The sequence below is a fragment of the Diabrotica virgifera genome, chromosome 7, assembly GCF_917563875.1.
Source record: "Diabrotica virgifera virgifera chromosome 7, PGI_DIABVI_V3a".
In the NCBI taxonomy this organism is placed as follows: Eukaryota; Metazoa; Arthropoda; class Insecta; order Coleoptera; family Chrysomelidae; genus Diabrotica; species Diabrotica virgifera.
Genome location: NC_065449.1, coordinates 110,298,366 through 110,319,320, shown reverse-complemented (window position 1 = coordinate 110,319,320; position 20,955 = coordinate 110,298,366). Strand labels below are relative to the sequence as shown.

Below are 20,955 nucleotides of genomic sequence, written 5' to 3'. Positions count from 1 at the left end.
ATTGATATTGGCGTTACACTATACACAGACCTTGCCTGGTCTACCCTTTATTATGTCTATGGCCTTATCATGTGCGGTTCGTGCTTGTCATGAGAACGTACCCTAAAAGTGTTGATGATCCGATTCAATATGTCAAACTATGTCAAACAGATATCACTGATAAAAATAATATTATGTAACACTGAACTAAAAATAATTACTTATTACACTCTATGTTGCATGTTATTATTAATAACATTTAGACTTAATTTGTACATTTTTAAAAAATATTCAAAAATTGTTCATGGATTACAAAATTTATTTAATTAAGGCTACTAGTAGCGTCATCTCGAGGAACATTTTAAAAGGTATTATTTGTGTAAACACTGCTGTGACAGTTCTAGATTTTACTATGCGTATCATTTCAAATAATTTTACTTAAATATGGGTAGAGACTATTATAGAACTCTAGGCATTTCTAAAAATGCAACTGATGATGAAATAAAGAAAGCGTATAGAAAATTGGCGTTACAGTATCATCCAGACAAAAACAAGTCTCCAGAAGCTGAAGAGAAATTCAAAGAAGTGGCGGAAGCTTATGAGGTCCTTTCTGGTAAGTAAATATTGTATTTATGTTACATATTATTATATAATTAAATTTAATAAGAGCACTTAAATTTTAACATGTGTATAATTCCGAAAATAACGGTGAAAACCTAAACCATCTGAGATTTGCCGATGATGTTACGCTAATAGCAAAAGACAGAGAAGAATTGCAGGAAATGCTATTGGACCTTAATACCAAATCAAAAGAAATATGATTAAAAATAAATCGAGCTAAATATTATTAAACGCAAAAAGTATCGCATAATTTTTAAAGAGGAAATGAGTTTAAAAATAATTTTTAATTTTTAGCAGGATGTTATAATACTCGTCTATCGTCTTCTTTAGGTGTCTACAAACCCATAACATTTCAAGTTGAAGCGTGTTTTTGCCAAAAAAAAAACAGTTAATAAAACGTTGTTAAAAACGATATTTATTTTAGACATTTGTGTTCAAGAATTTGATCTGTGTACTATGTCTGCTGGAATTTTCAATGAGGAGGTGCGTTCTTACAAAACCTGAGTAATATAACGGCAGAACAAACAGCTCAAATTATAGCTTTAATTGGAGATGGACGATCGCAGCAATATGTTGCTGATGTTATGGGAATCCACAATGTAGCGTTTCAATTCCTTTAAGAAGGTTTACAGAAAGTGGAGGACACACCAGAAGACCAGTTTCAGAACTTACCAGGTGCACGAACCCCGCAGATGAACGTTATTACATCTGCAGACTTTGAATACATATGATGTTACAGCTAGACAACTGCTAATTGATCTTTCAACAGCCCGTGGTCCGTATTATTCAGTTCGTAAAGTGCCAATTCATTTAGAAACAAATTAAGAGAATTTGTAATCAGAGCCAGAATGCCGTATACTTACGGTGACCATATCTTTTTAAAGAAAAATAAGTACAAAAAACAAAAATGTATTAAAAACGCAAAATGTATCTTGTTATTGGACAAATATAACTTTTTGGCATTAAAAATAAATAAACTATTTAGCTAACCATAAAAAATTCAATCAATTAAACTAAACATAAGACATTATATTAACTTTGAAAAAGTTACAATCCTGTAATTAAGAGTTTTTAGATGAGGGACCTGGAATAGCCTCATCTTCTTCCGGTTTTCTGCATCATTCATATTTTTCTGAACTTAAAATTAATTTAAGAAGGTCCGGCTTCGACTGAAGTAAATGAAACATTTCATACAAGTCTCATCAAAATTTGCGTACACCAGCATCGCTGCCTTGAAAGTGGATATGAACATTTGTGACTTTTCCGAAGTCCAATAATTATTTATTACAGAAAATAAACGCACGATAGCCGCACCAGTACCCGGAAGACAAAAAATAAATTCGCATAATATTTGTAAGTTTTTCAGTTTGAATTTATCTACACCATGGACGTATAAATAAAGATTTTTAATTATAAAGATCTTTATTTATACGTCCATGATTTACACACTGAAAAACTTCAAGCCATCGATCCTAACTATTTTTTTCTTCTCTGTTCCACTCAGCAATTTTTTCACTTGTAGCCACGTCTTTCAAAATTCCCAGTTCGTCAAAGAGTTGATCTTCATTTAACATGGTTGCCTTGATATACAATTTAAAAGCTTCGAGATAATAACAAACATCGTTCCATGTTATTTCACTTCTTAGATCTATCCTTTTGAATAGTTTAAATTCATAAACATTTGTACTCCAGTTTTCTAGGTAGGTTACACATTTTGTGTAAAAATATTTAACTTGTGCAGTGAAGTTTTGTGCACGACCACCGCACCATAAGCCTGATGTCTCACACACTTAAAATGTTTTTAAAGATCATTCATAAACGCATTTACCAAACACTTGATATGGATATTGAAGAAACTCACTTTGGATTCCGTAGAGGCGTAGGTACCCGTGAAGCTCTGTTTGCATTCAACCTACTAATCCAGAGATGCTTGGATGTGAACCAGGATATGTACGTCTGTTTCATAGATTACAACAAGGCTTTCGATAAAGTCCGCCACAAAGAGCTAATGGACGTCCTCAAAGCAAAACAATTACAATACAATGACCTTTGAATTATAACAAATCTATATTAAGTATAAACAGCAGGCACACATACGCATTAACGAACATACATCAGAAGAGTTCGAAATTAAAAGAGGAGTACGACAGGGGTGTGTATTGTCACTACTACTATTCAGTGCATGCTCTGAAGAAATTATGAAAAAAGCTCTAGAGGGAGGAACAGCAGGAATAAAGGTAAATGGAACGCCAACTAACAACATTAGATATGCGGACGATACTATCATAATAGCGGACAACCTCCAAGACCTCCAAAAGCTAATGAACAAGATAGTTGAGTATGGGAAGAATATGGATTATCAGTAAACATCAAGAAAACTAATTTTATGAGGATATCAAAAACCCAAAGTAATGATAAAAGCCTGACAATTAAAGGTAAAACTTTAGAACAAAACTACAACTATCTTGGCACAATAATTAATCACACAAACGATTACTCCAAAGAAATCAAAGTTCGAATAGAGAAGACAACAACAAACTTCAATAAAATGAGAAAGGTAGTTTGTGCAAGAGAACTGAAATAATTAAGACTTGAGAGTTAGGCTGGCAAGGTGTTATATTTTCTCGACTCTGCTTTACGGGATAGAAGCATGGCCAATTAACGCGTCGACTACTAAAAATTTGGAAGCATTTGAACTGTGGGTGAAGGTACCTGAAGATAGCAGGGACCGAGCCTATAACAAACAACGAAGTCATGAGAAGAGTCAACAAAAGAATGGAAATATTGGAAACCATCAAGACACAAAAGCTGCAATACCTGGAGCAGTATACAAAGAAATTTGTTGAAAAGTAGTAAAAGATAAAAAATATTCATTTTTTAGAAAAAATAAGTACATTTGCGTGTCCTTAGAAAGGTTTTAAAGTACATTAGGACAATATTTAAAAATAAGTACTGTCCTACTTAAATAAGTACATATGGTCACCGTACGTATACTGCTTCACTGTTAACGAGTGCATACCGTATAACACGTTTATGTTTTGCACCAGAACATGTCGATTGGGATATTAATGACTGGACTAATATTCTTTTTACTGATGTGTCAAGATTTGTACTTTGTAGATCCGACAGACACTTTGCACTGTCGGATCCACAAAGTGCCAATCTTGACTCATCAGCAAGAAGAATATTAATCCAGTCGTTAATATCCCAATAAACATGTTCTGGTGCAAAACTTAAACGTGCCATACAGTGTGCCCGCGTTAACCGCGAAGCAGTAGCAGGCGTTCTGTGTCTGATTCCTCTTCTCCTTCTTAGGTGCCGTGTCTGTATTCAGACACAGCATAATAAACGAAACCAGCAAGGACACTCCCTGATGCCGCCTTTGAAGTTGAAAAGTACAGGGTCGCCGTTTTTCGCGTAGTACATCTCAGTGGTGATGTGATGTGTTAGTTCATCAGTGTTGCCGATGTCACCAACTTTATTACTCGTGAGAGATTCTTTTTGAATAATTTCTGGAATGTATGCAAAAGATTAACAATACAATCGCCATTCATCGTCAATATTTTGTGTTATGTCCCAATTATTGACATAATTCTTACAGGCATACGTATAAAATTATGTTAAAAAATATTTAATATTATCAGAATGTCATAAAAGTTAAGTAAATCTGATAATTATGTACAAATCGGCAACACTGTCGATTTTCTACATTGTCTGGTACTACGCACAAAATGGCCGACGATCTGCGCCGTAATAGTGCGCGAACTTTTCCCGCCTACTAGTGTGTCACTGCTGTTACGTTTTCTATGCTGTGATTCAGACATTGGCCGTCATCATGTTTACAATTTCTTGAAATCTCTCTCTATCGGCTGCTGCGCGAAATAATTCTTCTACTGTGCAGCCACACCATTGTCTAATATTACGAAGCCATGAAAGTTTCTTTCGACCAATCCATCTCTTTCGCTCCACTTTTCCTTGTATTATAAGGCGAAGCAGATGGTATTTAGGTCCTCTAATTATATGGCCGAAGTATTCTGTTTTTCTCCTCTTTATGATGCTTATGAGCAGACGTTCTGAATTCAGCATTTGAAGAACATCTTCATTGGAAGTGTGCGAAACCCACGATATCTTTAGGATTCGTCGATAGCACCACAATTCGAATGCTTCTATTTTGTTTAGCATTGTGGTTTTTAACGTCCATGTCTCACAACCATACAACAGGATAGCCCACACATAACATTTCAGCACCTTCTTTCGAATATTTATCGACAGGTTTCTGTTACATAAAACTGGTTTCCAGGTCATAAAAGCCTTCCGTGATATTTCGATCCTAGTTATTATCTCTTCATCAGAGTCACAATTTAGATTTAACCAGCTGCCAAGGTACTTGAAATGATTTACCCGTTCTAACTCCTCTCCATCAAGAGAAAGCTGACCTTGATCTATATTAATCTTTCCAACTGCCATCCACTTTGTCTTTGAAATGTTGATTTTAAGGCCTCTCCGATAACTTGCTTTACTGACTAGATTTAATAGTGTCTGAAGATCTTGTAAAGGACATCGCACACATCTTATGGAAAATATAATGTCACTCAATTTCAATAAAATTTATACGAATAGATTCGATTTAAATTAACGGTTAAATCTTATCATTGCGCCAACTCTTAATTATGATTAATTACGGCGCAAATTCCAATTAAAGTTTATCGAAATCACATTTTTGGAGTCAGTAAAACTGTCAGTTACAATTACTATTGCTCTGGGTGCTATTCACAAGAGCTTAAACCCCGCTGGGTCTAAGCGGATTAGTGAAACTAATCCGCTGATTTATGGAGTACCGACAATTTGGGTATTTTAAAATATTTTTTCTCTCTCTAACTTATGTACGTACCCATTTGATTTCAGATTTATTTATATCAATTTCTGCTCTTATTATTAAAAATATAGAGTTGGCGCAATGATAAGATTTGACCGTTAATTTAAAACGCATCTATTCGTATAAATTTTATTGAATTTGAGTGACATTATATTTTCCATAAGATGTGTGCGATGTCCTTTTCAGCAAGAATGGCTGTATCGTCAGCGTATCTAATATTGTTGATTACTTCTCCGCCTAGCCTTACTTACTCCCTCTTGTCTGTCACCCACAGCCTCCCTAAAGATTTTTTCAGAGTACAGATTAAAAAGGGTGGGTGATAAAACAGAACCTTGTCGTACTCCACGTTTTATCGGCAGTTTTTCAGTACGACTGTCTCCAATTTGGATAGAGGCTACTTGATTGTAATATAAGTATTTCAGCAGTCTTATATCGTAGTGGTCAAGTCCTGCTGCCTGCAGGCAATAGAAAAGTGTATCAGATTGTACTCGGTCGAATGCCTTCTCGAAGTCGATGAAACAAACATAAACGTTCTTTCGGAATTCACAACTTTTTTGTAATAGAACGCGCATCCAAAATAGTGCTTCTCTAGTTCCTAGACCATTTCCAAATCCAAATTGCTTATTACCCATTCTAATTTCGCACAGAAGGAATACTCGGTTTTGTATAATACGTAAAAGTACCTTAAGTGTGTGACTCATCAAACTGATTAGTCTAAAATCGCTGCATTTGGTGGGCCTGCTTTTCTTTGGTAATGTTATAAACAGTGACTCCAACCAATCATCTGGTATTTTTCTTTCGTTGTAAATTTTGTTAAAGAAAGTAGTCAAGTAGGTAATGTTTTCCTCATCTAAAAGTTTAATGCCCGATTTCACCAACGATACCTAAACAGTTGCCTTATTAAGTAATTCTTATCGTTAGGAACTTCTTAAGTCAATACTTAGGAACAATCGCATTTCACAACTAAAAGAACTGCTTATCTAGGAAATGCTTTCTTAGGTATTACCTAGGGTACGTTTGAACTATTTTTGATAAATAAAAAGAAGAATAAGATGACATTTTCATACTTTTTCGATTATTTGTCATTATTGTTTGTTTGCCAATTTGGTTTTATTCAGTTTTGTACTGTTATAGTTATTTTATTTAGTAGTTAGTTATTTGTGCATTAAGTTTGTATATAATAAATAGTCTTGTATGTTGTTTGTATATGTACAGTGAAATGGAGGAAAAGAAAAGAGTTGTAAATTTCACATAGGACGAAAAATTGAAGTTAGTTGAATTGTCATTATTGAAATAATTTTAAAATATATAATATGTTGAAAATTGCTTTTTATTATTAATTTTTTAATGACACACTTTTAGTTATATCATGAATGGGTTTTTGAAACACAACACTAGTTTGTTAGGTAGTAGGTAGACTACATAATTTTGTCAACAGACCTGTAAAAAACTCCAAAGGATTTTCTATATTTTCCAACACATATTATATTATTAATATAAAAGAAAATACAAAATTACAACTAATAATATACCTAATATTACAGAATAACAGAAAAATTAAAGTAAGAGCAAATTATTGACAAACGTCACAAGTACATTAGTCAAAATTGTAAAAACATAACCCGACTGTCAACGATAAGTAATACCTAAAGTTTAGGGATATCGAAATCCGTATCCTAACGTAAGGTAATGCTTAAGTGGTTTAGGCAATTCTTATCGTATGGTGAAATCCGTTTTAGAGTTAGGAAGTACCTAAACCCACTTAGGTAATTCTTAAATATTTAGGTATCGTTGGTGAAATCGGGTATAAGTGGCTTAACAGGGATATGATCTGGTCCAGGTGCTTTATTGTTTTTGGCTTGTTGTATTGCTTTTATGACTTCTGACTTCAGTATACTGGGACTTCTGTCTAATTGGTTGTCACAGGTAGTATTTAGAGTATTTTCTCGAGAAGCATCGTCAAAAAGGTCACTGATGTGTCTCTCCCATTCTTTGTACTGTTGTTCGTGATTACAAATTTTTCCGTCTGCGGTTTTAAGTACGTGAGCATTTTTCTGTTTTCTAATTCCGGAGGTAAATTTAAGTTTCTTGTGGAGGTTGAAGCTGTCATGCTTTTTTTGGAGGTCTTCTATTTCTTTACATGAATTCTCGAGCCAGGATTCTTTGGCCTGTTTAATTTTTCTTTTTATGAGTTTGTTGATTTCACGGTATTTGACAATATTTCTATTTTTGTATTTTCGTCGAACTTCCATCAGGTCTAGAATTTCTTGGTTCATCCAGTCATTTTTTGCTAACATTGTAGGTGTTTTTAAAGATTCCCTTACGTCCTCTAAAATCGAGTTTTGAATATCGTACCGACATTCGTTAATAGTTCTGTTTTCGTTTGATATATTTGATATTCTGTGCATTTTACTATTTATCTGCTGTGATAAGTGTTCGTGCGTTTGGGTGTTTTTAAGGGGGTCGAGGTATATCTTACTAGGCTTAGTTGGCTTTGTTAGTTTCTTTAATTTAATTTGTATTTTGGAGCAGAGTAAATTACGATTTAAGTTTATGTCGGCGCCGGGGTAAGTTTTTACTTCTTTAATATTATTCCGAAATCGATGGTTTATTAGGATCTAGTCTGTTTGTTTCCGTACTATTCTACCTTGATGTCCATCTTGAGGGGATTTCCACGTGTAGAGACGCCTTTCTGGAAGTTGAAACCAGGTATTATGATTCCACATTACCTTAATATGTTTCTGACCGAATTGGCACTTATTCGAACATTACGGGCTGTGGGGAGATCATTTGGCAGTTGTCTAGCTGTAACATGATGTGTACGCAAAGTCTGCAGATGTAAATAACGTTCATCTGCGGAGTTCGTGCAACAGGGAAGTCCTGAAACTGGTATTCTTGTGTATCCTCCACTTCCTCTGTACCTTCTTAAGCACTTAGTACTTGAAACGCTGGATTGGTGGGTTTTCATAACATCAGCAACGTATTGCTGCGATCGTCCATCTCCAATGAATTGTTTCTGTTTCAAAAATTATGCGATACTTTTTGCGATTGATGTATCTAACCAACGAATCTCAACTCTATCCAATAAAATTGTGTTTTGACTGGGAAAGTTTTGGGGTAGTTCTGATTTTTTTCATTATATATGTATTTTAGGCTGCTGAATCCGAATATGAAGTTTGCGGACAAAATTTCGTGACAGATCATTGAGAAAATGAAAAAAACGAAAAACTTCTGCTTTTTCCCGCTTTTTTGGTAAAATCTCGACCATTAACTTTTAGTAAATGGTCTGCTAATCATTTTTACATATTGCACCACCTTATAATTTAAAAACTCAATGTTTTGTGTGTGGTCTCGTTATAACAACTGAGTTTATAAGGCAGCATAGTAAAAAGAAAACCAATTGCAATATGGTGTATCAGGTTCGAGTTTTAAAATTTAAAGAAACTGTTATAAAAAAAAGCAAAAAAACGTAGTGATGAGTATGGCAAAGCCATAATCAAACGCCTTTTGCCTGTCTCAGACTTAGTAGCCTCTGATTGCCGGTATCGTAGTTTATGCATGAGAAAACTATACAATCGCTTAATCACTCACAAAAAGATTAAAAATTTGGATCCATTTGCCGATGATATTGACAGCAATGGAAGATATTTACAATTATTTAGAAAATATGGATGGGGAGTGCCAGTTTTTGTTCGATGAGTTAAGCTCATCTAACTTAAAAAACACGAAAGCAATATAATTATTACCGTGTCTCAAAACAAGAAGACAGTAGTTTGTTTCAAAAATAGAGGTTACAAAATCTTGAACGATGCTTGGTACCAACAAGCGTTAAAAATGAAAAAGAGGAAAGACTACGGATTGTTCAGACGGCTGCTGCCATTATTGTTGAGCATATCTGGAGCCAGGTTTATGTGACACAGTAACACCCCCCAACGGATAAGTTTTTAGAAGCAAATGAAGAACTCATTCCTGAAACATTACATACATTTATGGAAAAAGTTGTACCTCATAAAAAACGTGGGGTGTATGATAACTGGATGAAGAGTAGTAACGAGCTTGCTCATAGTCTTGTAGCGGCAGTAAGGCCCAGATCATTCGTCTCATCAGTCCTTGTAGGGTTGGCCGTGTTTCTCTACAAAAAGTACGGCTCAAGAAAATTGGTTGATGCAGTTTTCTCTTTGGAATTTTGTTCATCTTATACAGAAGCTGTTCATCTGGAAGTGTCAGCAATCGCAGGCGATCCGCAGAAAATGGACCAGCGCTGTGCTTTACACAGCAGGTCGGTGTATTTCTTGTATTGCACCAAGACATGTAGTAGCCCCTAACCAATCCATTGCTTGGTTAAAAGCGAAACCCGCGCCCGAGGTTTATAAAAGCCAGGGAGCTGTTCAACTAATTCATTTTGAAAGGACTAAACCTCAAGGTTTGTCAGAAATCAATTTAACAGATCCGAAGGGAATGTTTACACCAACTGAAACTGTGACTCCATCCATGCCTGATCTTCTGAGGCTCTATGGAAAAAGCAGAGACATTCCCGGCCTCTTAGGATGGAGTGGATTCATGGAAGCTATCGCAAGAGACATACCATAATATGAACTAACATGTATTGTTTATAGGGCAGTCAATGAGGGTATTTGGCTCAGAATTCCATCCTACTACATCGATTTACTTAATATTTTCACAGTAAGTAGGGAATAGCTCAAGAAACAAAGTCTACCCTATGCCGATGTGCGCTTTTATCTTGGGGGTGGTTTCCACCCCTTCTCGGTGGGTGAAAATGTTTTGGTTATAATAGCCACGGAAGAGGCTATAAAACTTAATTTTAAGCAAAAACTGTTCTATAATTATTTTTTGAAAACTCAATACGTTTTGATTTATTCGTGGTTGAAAATTGGCTATTTTCATTGAAAAATGACACCTTTTCGGACGAATTTTTGCGAACACCTTAAAAACTATGCATCTAATAAAAAAACTATATAAAATATTTCTGTAGGTTATAAAAAAACAAAGAGGATTCGTTCCTTCATAAATCTTCTAGTTAAAATAGAAAGAGGGATATGGTAGGTAAAAAGAGTTTGTTTTTTTGCTGCATGCTCAAATCGGTGTATTCAACTTGAAATAACAGAGAAACGGTCGATTTTAGTTGTATAATGACACTTACAACTTTTGTAGGGCTTGAAAAGACCTTTAAAATGAGCAAAACTAAATGTCGATTGCATTCAAACTAAGCGAGATATTCAGCAAAAAATTTGATGACTAATGTATTTTAAGAAGAAATGAGAAGTATATTTAACCCCTCATCCATTAGAATTTAAATACATTGTTTTCCGTCTACAATACTTTTTAATATAATGTTATTTATATGTTCAAAAAGTGGGACTGGTATAAAATGAATAGTTTTTGCAAAAAATAAGATCAAATTATAGAGCGCATTTTTAAATTTTCTTAAAAATCTTCCTTTTTCTCCATGTAACTCGAAAATGATAAGAGATACGAAAAAATGATACCACACAAAAATATGGGGTTTTTTCAGATACAAATTTCCTTTTTACTTTTCATTACTGTATTTCTTATTATTTTCAAGTTACATGGAGAAAAAGCAAGATTTTTAAGAAAATTTAAAAATGCTTTTTGTTATATAAACGTATTGTCGCGCAAATGTTTATTTTAAGAAATAAGAGGTGTTAACATTTTTTTACACACTGACGATTTATTTATTGAAACCAGTTTGACAGCTGCTTAAGGGGGTAGCGCAAAATCTTGGTCCAATACACTTTAAATACATTCATTTTTTTTTTCGAATGCTGAGAAAACTAATAAGCATTTTTGAAATATTGAAACGCAGAATGAAAGATTACATTATTACCGAGGGCCGAAAGTCCCTGAAAACTTCAATAATATTTATTTTAATAAGTTACAGAGGTGGAAAAAACAGAGAAAATTTAGTGTGATTTTTAATTAAATATTTCATTCAAAAGAAACTTTTTGTTTATTCTAAGGGACTTTCAGCCCTCGGTAATAATAAAATCGTTCATTCAGCGTTTACACTTTTCAAAAATATTTATTAGTTTCCTCAGGATTCGAAAAGAGAGAATGCATTTAAATAGTATTGGACCAAAATTTTCCGCCTACCCCCTTATAAGAATTTTATCATTATCAAAGGTGCATACGGATAATGGCACTTATACACTTTTTTAAAGAAAAAAAAAATAGTACGTCACAGTCATTTGGAATTAAAAAAAATACATTTGGAATACAGGAATTTCTTCAAAGTAACAAACTGTTGTCATAGTTTTTCTACTTTACATTGTTAGTGTAATTTTCTGTTGGTTGACGTACACTTCAATGTTATCCAATATAAACGAGTTTTCCTGGATACTCTATTTTAACATAAACTTCAAACACATTTTGTGGCGAGGCTATAAGTAATCTAATACTACCTTTCACTTTGCTGGAAAGACCGCTATACGACGAAGAGCCAACCCGAGAGCAAAACTCATCTTACAGTAATTTACCTAATTTATTAGATACTTATTTACTTCATCATCACAGGTACACTTAGTCCGAATACTTCTTGTACATGTTTATCTTCCGTTAAAGAAAGAATAAATTCAATTATGTACATATTTTCAGATAAGCCATAAATATTATGATATACAGATCATCCCAAACCCTTTTTTCTGTGCGTCACAGATTATCGAATTCTCTCTAACGCATTACAGTTGGAAGTGACAGAAAAAAACGTATTTTTTATACATTGAACTTAGAAAATTATGTATTTCTTGACGGGTATTTGCATATTAAAACGACTTATACTTAAAAATGTATAATTGGTTGGCAATGCCAATACTCTAAATAGATAACCCATCAATGATGCGAATAAAGATAATTTGACACAAAAGTAATCGACTGTGATAGTGTTTTTACAATATCATATGGTAAAATCACAATTGTAATTTCTAGGTTAGTATTTTTCAGCGACGTAAATATAAATATTTTGTCATTGGTATATTTGGACATTGTATAGTGAAATTTGATTTTATATTTATTTATTTTCACATTAAAATATTTTAAATATTAAGAGTCTGGCGAATATTTGTATAAATATTGATGTTTATATAAATATAAATATTCTGACAACTGTCAGATTTAACTAAAATGTCATGTAATGATTTGCGACAAAATTAATGACGCACTGAAAAAAGGGTTTGGGATCAAGGTTCATAAATGGTATAGTGACCTTGGTTTGGGATAATCTTTGTATTAGAAAAACCCCTATTACATTTAAAGTTATTAATTGATTTCAACTGTATGTTTATTGAGATATTAAGTATTGAAATTACCGATGTACGCCGAAACAAAATCTGAAAGTTTTTTACACATTTTCAACATTGCTTTCACCTATATTACAATATTAAAATGTGAAAACCTTGAATTATCCATGTCTTTCTTTCAGTCCGTAAACACAGTTCCTTCGTTATTAGAACAGATATAATGCCAAATGAGATATGGAATGAGGGTTTATAACTCAAAGGTAGCATAGGCGTAACCAGGATGATCCTAAGGGGGGGGTTACAACTACCTGAAAGGGGGGGGTTACAACTACTGGAAGGTCTCTGAGGGCTATGGTGTTAAGCGTATAGAGCTCAAAGTACATCCCAATGGGGGGGGGTTACAACCCCCAAAACCCCCCCCTGGTTACGCCTATGAAAGGTAGTATTAAAGGTGAGAAATTTTATCTGGGACTTCCGATTCCAGGGTTGCAGCTAGAAGTAGCTTTGAAGTCGCAGAAATAGTAAAAGCAATACATTATTCGACGCTCCTTAGCACAAGACGAGAACAAATATATTATATTCCCCGTTTTTATATCCATTCCGGTTAAAAAGTTGTAAGCCAAAGTGCCATATTATAGTCGCGGAAAAATAACATGGGATATATTAACCGACGCGTATTGAAAACTCGAGCTCTAATATTTAGTTCTAATTTTGATGTAATTTCCGGTTAAAACGTTATATGACCGAAAGCTTAGCAAAATGACTCAAAATTTTTGATGTCATTTACGGTTAGAAAATTATGACCGGAAATTTGGGAAAAATAACTAAAAAATTAATGAAATCGTGTAACCCTAAACGCAAACTTACACTTCCGGTTAAATTTGGTGAAAATCTAGGACTTTCGAAGTCCAATTGTTTGTTTTTTATAGTAAAATTAATAAAGATTTTACTAGCAATTCTTATATTAAGAAAGTACCCGGTTTTCGTTCTTTTTAATCCAATAGGTTACAATGTTACATTTACAATGCACTTTAGTTTGCGATACTCCACTCAACTCGATACTCGATATCAATATGATCAAAATTAGTACTATCGAAAGAACATCAATATCAATATAAATAAAACACAATTTTTAATAAAACCATTTTATTCTATTAATTATTATATTTATTTATTATTTTATTACTATTATATATTTATTGATTTTTATTAAATTGATTTAAAAAAAAATAATATCAACATAAATATTTTACTTAAAAACAAATTGGATAATGCAATAATTTATCTTTAATTTTTACTACCACCAAAAAAAATTATCACGTATTTCTTTTAACACGTTTGTATATTTCTTTAATAGGTACATTTTAACTCATTTAATACTTCCTGTATGGGTGTATCGGTTTCAAAACGTAGGGAAATCCTTGGAGATTCGTATTCGTAATCGGTAATTCGATATTCATAGTCAGAACATTATTTTTGGTAATCAGAAAAAGTCATTCACCCACTTTCAATGTCAAGAGTCAAGTGTGAAAAATAGATGATGTTTGCGTCTACTTCAACCAGATCACTTCTTATGTAAATATTATGATTACAAATAGCTTTTCAACAAACTTAATTGTTTCTGGCTGATGTGAGTTTGCACTTTCAGTTTGCTTCTATATTTATAAAATAAAATTTGAATTATGGTTTTGTTTGGAATAATTATTTGAGAATAATAATTATGATTGGGATCCAAAATAATACCTAACCTAATCCTAATCATCGTAAAAACTTAATAACCGGTTTTTACTTTAAAAAGAAAAATCCGGTTATAACCGGGACAAAAAAAAAAACAACCGGTAAAACCGGTTATGGCGAAGTAAAAAAACCGGTTTTACGTTAAAACCGGTAAGTTTTTCCCATCCCTAGTAGTGCATATCTATTAGTGTACAGTCTACCGAACGCAATCTGAAAATTTTTGAAGGATTTGCGAACACAAGTAATAATCATTTGTTTTACAACAAAAGCAGGCCCACCAAATGCAGCGATTTTAGACTCATCAGTTTGATGAGTCACTCATTTAAAATACTTTTACGTATTAAAAGTCTGTAATTTGGAATAAACTCAATATCTCAAATGCTAATTGTTTTTTTGAAAAATGGTCAGACCCGTCGATTAGTATTTTAAATTGTCATTTTTGACATACAATAATAATGTAAACAGGGTGTCCCAATTTAGAAATATGATGTCATCGTTGATTTTATTAAATGATAGCTATTTTGATGGGGTGTGTAAAGTTATACATAACTGAAAAATACCAAATTTTTTTCTCTACCATTTACAAGATAATAAAAAATGTCAAAGTTATGTCTGTAATTTGGAATAAATTCAATAATTAATATACTAATTGTTTTTTTTTTTTGAAAAATACTCAGACCCGTCGATTACTATTTCAAATTGTCATTTTTGACATACAATAATAATGTATACAGGGTGTCCCAGTTTAGAGATATGAGGTCATCGTTGATTTTCTTAAATAGCAACACTGTCATTTTGATAGCTATTTTGATAGGGTGTGTAAAGTTATACATAATTGCAAAATTTTAAATTTTTAGTCCCTACCATTTACAAGATAATAAAAAATAACAAAGTTATGAAAAACAAGTATGTAATCAAATAATAATTGAATTTAATTATTTCAATTAAGAAAATGCTCATAATGTTGTCCTCAATTATTGTCAAATAGTCAATGGGCAACATTATGAGAATTTGCTTAATTGAAACAATTAAATTCAATTATTATTTGATTACTTGTTTTTCATAATTTATTTTTTATTATCTTGTAAATGGCACAGAATAAAAATTTGAAATTTTGCAGTTATGTATAACTTTACACACCCTATCAAAATAGCTATCAAAATGACAGTGTTGCTATTTAAGAAAAGCAATGATGACGTCATAGCTCTAAATTGGGACATCCTGTATACATTATTATTGTATTTCAAAAATGACAATTTGAAATACTAATCAAAGGGTCTGAGCATTTTTCAAAAAAACAATTAGTTTTTGAATTATTGAATTTATTCCAAATTACAGACATAACTTTGTTATTTTTTATTATCTTTTAAATGGTAGAGAATAAAAAATTGATATTTTGCAGATATGTATAACTTTACACACCCTATCAAAATAGCTATCAAAATGACAGTGTTGCCATTTAAGAAAATCAACGATGACGTCATACCGATGACATCTCTAAATTGGGATACCCTGTATACATTATTATTGTATGTCAAAAAGGACAATTTGAAATACTAATCGACGGTTCTGAGCATTTTTCAAAAAAACAATTAGTATTTGAGATATTGAATTTATTCCAAATAACAGACTCTCTCTGTATAAAACCGAATATTCTTTATATGCGCAAGTAGAGTGGATAATAAGCCATTTGGATTTAGAAATGGTCCAGGAACTAGAGAGGCACTATTTTGTAAGGGCGTTCTCTTACAAAAAAGTTGTGAATTCCGAAAGAACGTTTATGTTAGCTTAATCGACTTCTAGAAGGCATTCGACCGAGTTCAACATGATACACTTTTAGATTGCCTGCGGGCAGCAGGACTTGACCACTACGATATAAAACTGCTGAAATACTTATATTACAATCAAGTAGCTTCTATACAAATTGGAGACAGTCGTACTGAAAAACTACCCATAAAACGTAAAGTATGACCGGGTTGTGTTTTATCACCCACCCTTTTTAATCTGTACTCTGAAGAAATCTTTAGGGAGGCTTTGGATGACAGACAAGAGGGAGTAAGACTAGGCGGAAATGTAATCAACAATATTAGATAGGCTGACGATACAGCCATTCTTGCAGAAAATTTACAAGTTGTTCAGACACTACTAAATCTAGTCAGTAAAGCAAGTTATCGGAGAGGCCTTAAAATCAACTTTTCGAAGACAAGACAAAGTGGATGGTAGTTGGAAAGATTAATATAGATCAAGGTCGGCTTTCTCTTAATGGAGAGGAGATAGAACGGGTAAATCATTTCAAATATCTCGTCATCTGGTTAAATATAAATTGTGACTATAATGAAGAGATAATAACCACGATCGAAATATCACGCTTTATGACCTGAAAACCAGTTTTATGTAACAGAAACCTGTCGATGAATATTCGCAAGAAGGTCCTGAAATGTTATCCTATTGTATGGATGTGAGACCTGAACGTTAAAAACCACAATGCTAAACAAATTAGAAGCATTCGAAATGTAGTGCTATCGACGAATCCTAAAGATATTGTGGGTTTCGCGCACTTCCAATGAAGTTGTTCTTCAAATGATGAAGTCAGAACGTCTGCTCATAAACATCATAAAGAGAAGAAAAACAGGATACTTCGGCCATATTATAATTCGAGGACATAAATACCATCTGCTTCGCCTCATAATACAAGAAAAAGTGGAGGAAAGAGATGGATTGGTCGAAATAAACTTTCATAGCTGGGTAATATTCGATAATGGTGTGGCTCCACAGTAGAAGAATTATTTCGCGCAGCAGCCGATAGAGAAAGGTTTCACGAAATTTGAAACATGATGACGGCCAAAGTCTGAATACAGACACGGCGCCTAAAGAAGAAGAAGATACAACAAAAGCCATAAAGAAAGCAGAAGCTGTAAGATTCGCCCGAGAAAATAATATGGAATATTTGAAAGCGGCACAGCATTTTCAAGTGCCTAGGAACTTTATTCCGTTTTTGCCGAACAGATGAACAGACTCTAGAAGGACGATATACAATATTAGGCTCTCAACTCGAAGACCAGCTGGTAGAATAAATTTAATATTGATGACGGAGAGGAAATTTCAGGGTTTCACAAGAACTGATGTTCGCCGTATGGCGTATATGCTAGCAAACAAAAACAATTTGCAAAATTCCTTTATTCAAACAGGTGTGTTCGGCCGAAAAAATTGGTTGAAGTTATTTTAAAATCGTCTTAAAGAGAAATTTTCGATAAGAAGATCAACTGACACATATTTTGTCAGGTCATTTGGGTTTGGTAAGGAAAAAGTGGATGCTATTTTCAACTTTCTTTAAAACATTTTTACTAAAAATAACTATCCACCAAATCGTATTTACAACGTGGATGAAAAAACAATGAAAAAGCTTGCTACGGAACTTTGAGGACGTCCCCGTCTTGTTTATTATTATTCTTATAATATTATTCTTATATTAGTGTTATTGTTATTAACTTTTGTAGATCGTTTTTGAACACACCTATGATGTTGAAAGGAGGCTATAATTAGCTTACCTTATCTTAGTACCATCTTTTTATTTCAGTACTTAAATTACGTCTCAACAGATATTGAACTAATCTGTCTTCGTTTTGATATTTTTTGGACTTATGGTCTTTAAATATTTATTCCTCTTGATATAGTTGTCATGTTGTGACTGGCCGATTGACATAAAGTCCATGCCATTAAAAACACAAAAAGCATGGATGGATGCAGCCATACAATAGTACTTTAAAGAGTAAGATACAACAAATCATCGGTCACAGAGAGAAACGCCAGTTAGCTGCACTTTAGCAGAAAGAGGATCCCTTATAAGGACAATAAGTACCCTTTCAGACTAAGACACTTGGTGTCTGACACCGGTGTCAGCCAGTACAGCCAATCGACATCAATTTAATGCCGTAAACTTTCGATACTCCAGAAAATGACCTGCCTTAGGCACCAGGTGTCCGAATCCGTTTGCATTAAGTTACCTGTTAAGTACCTGCTGAAAACTGTCGAAACTCAAGAAGATGACGTGCCTCAGGCACTAGGTACTCAGATGTCTGTTTTGATGGGTATTCGTGTTCAGCAACCCCAAAAACCGGAGTAATCCGTTTGCATCAATGTAGTACCAAAGGCCCTTTAAACTCCAGAAGATGACGCCTCTTGCAGTGAAACTTGGCACCAGGTGTACCGGCGGTCGGTTCTGATGGCATATTCCTGTTTAGCGAACTCAAAAACCTTCCTGTAGTCCATTTGCATCAATTGAATGCCGAAAACCTTCGAAACTCTAGAAGATGACGTCCCTTGCAATGATCCAGGGCACCAGGTGATCAGGGGGTCGGTTCTAATGGCGTATTCGTGTTCAGTGTTCCCAAAAACCCCGAATAACAGAATTTGGTCCTCAGAATACTGATTTTGACATGCAATTTTGAATGGTAAACTTTTTTCCTAACATCATCCTAAACATAATGCAAAAAACTGCAAGTATCTAGGTGCTGTATTTAAAAACCGATTTATTTTGTGCTAAATGCCCTCGTCTATAAATGAAAATCTTCTATGAGTAACATTAGGTACATTATGGCAATACGTCATATCTAGCTTACCAATACTAAATTATTAAATTAAGAATGAACCTTTTTCATAATAAGAAAAAATGTCGCTTTCACACAGATCATAAAACACAAGCAAACAATTGAATGCTATTAAAATTTTATACCTTAAGTCTTTTGTCTCTCCCGAAAAGTTCAGGAGGAGTCAGATATGATATTGCCAGGTCACCTACGCGGTAATCGATATATTTCGATAACCAAATTATCTACAAAATATTTAACCTGTTACTTATTATACAGGGTGTTTCATTAATAATTGTCCATATACTAACTGGAGAAACCTTAGCACAAAATACGAAGATTTAACTTAAAACACTTAAATAAAATGTGGTTCCTTACTGAGATACAGGGTGTTTTATCTAAAAATTTAAAAACTATTTTTGCTCAGCATTTTAAAACTATTGGGCATATCCTTTTCATACTTGGCAGAAACTATAGGTACTATACAAACTACTAAATTATGTTAAACAAACGTTTCTGGCTGTTACCAGAGGCGTATGACGGGGGAAAGTGAATGGTTGACCCTTTCCAAATTCTACGCCTCTGGTGAAATTGCTATTTTAGTTCAATTTTTGAATTCTCCAATATCTTCTATGAAAATAATATACTGTTCATTCGTAACGATAAAGTAATTAGTTTTCGAGATATTTGAAGTTAAAAATGAAACGACACGGTTATTTTGAATAATGTATTGTGTCGCTTCATTTTCAATTTCAAATATCTTGAGAACTAATCATTTTATCGTTACGAATGAACAGTACATTATTTACGTAAAAAGTATTGGAAAATCAAAAAATTACACTAAAATAGCAATTTAGTCAGTGGCGTAGAATTTGGGAAGGGTAAACTAATTACTATTCCCTATCGTACGCCTCTGGTGGTAGCTAGAAACGTTTATTTATCTTAATTTCGTAGGGTGTACCGTACCTACACTTTCTTTCAAGTATGATAAGAATACGCCAAATAGTTTTAAAGTACTGGGTACAAATAATTTTTAAATTTTAATCATATGAATCATATCATAAATTAATCAAAATAACTGTGCCGTTTCATATTTAACTTTAAATATCTCAAAAACTAATGACTTAATCATTACCAATGAAGAGTATATTATTTACGTAGAAAGTATTGTAGAATCTAAAAATGGCACTAAAATAGTAATTCTTCCAGTGGCGTAGAATTTGAGAAGGGTCAACCATTCACTATCCCCTGTCGTACGCCTCTGGTAGTAGCTAGAAACGTTCGTTTATCATAATTTACTAGGATGTATAGTAGTCGCACTTTCTGCCAAGTATGAAAAGTATACGTTAAATAGTTTTAAAATGCTGAGCAAAAATAATTTTTAAATTTTTAGATAAAACACCCTGTAACTCAGTAACCAACCACATTTTATTAAAGTGTTTTAGGTTAAATCTTCGTATTTCGTGCTAAGGTTTCTCCAGTTACTATATGGACAATTAATAATGAAACACCCTGTATATGTTACAGTTAAAGTTGATTATCCAGTTGGAGTTGACTCCAACTCAACTCTAACTGCTGGTTTCAGTAAAAGTTGATTATAAATATAAAACGAAGATTTATATTCAACATTTACTAGTAAAAGTAGACTCCAACTAGGAAAAGTATACTCTTTCCAATGCCATTTAGTAAAAGTTGATTCTGATTCACACAAACAGCCGATTCTAGAAATTAAAAAATGTTACTGAATATGTTCAAATTAGTCTAGGTTGTATCGTCGACCCCGTTAGGTAAATTACTTCGATTCGAATTTTTTGCACAAACTTACTCAAAAAGAGGTCCTTATAACAAATCTACTGGGTGCCAGGCAGTACCTTGATCGATA

The 20,955-nt window shown here is 33.4% G+C and overlaps 1 protein-coding gene across 1 annotated transcript in view; it reads left to right on the top strand.

Moving 5' to 3' along the window:
• Positions 1–389: 389 nt before the first annotated feature.
• Positions 390–20,955, top strand: part of LOC114331006 (dnaJ protein homolog 1-like) — a 79,711-nt gene continuing 59,145 nt past the window's right edge. Inside the window, exon 1 of the mRNA XM_028280460.2 lies at positions 390–592. Within this exon, the coding sequence (XP_028136261.1) occupies positions 424–592 (169 nt within the window). The 5' untranslated portion in view covers positions 390–423. The remainder of the gene's footprint in view (positions 593–20,955) is intronic.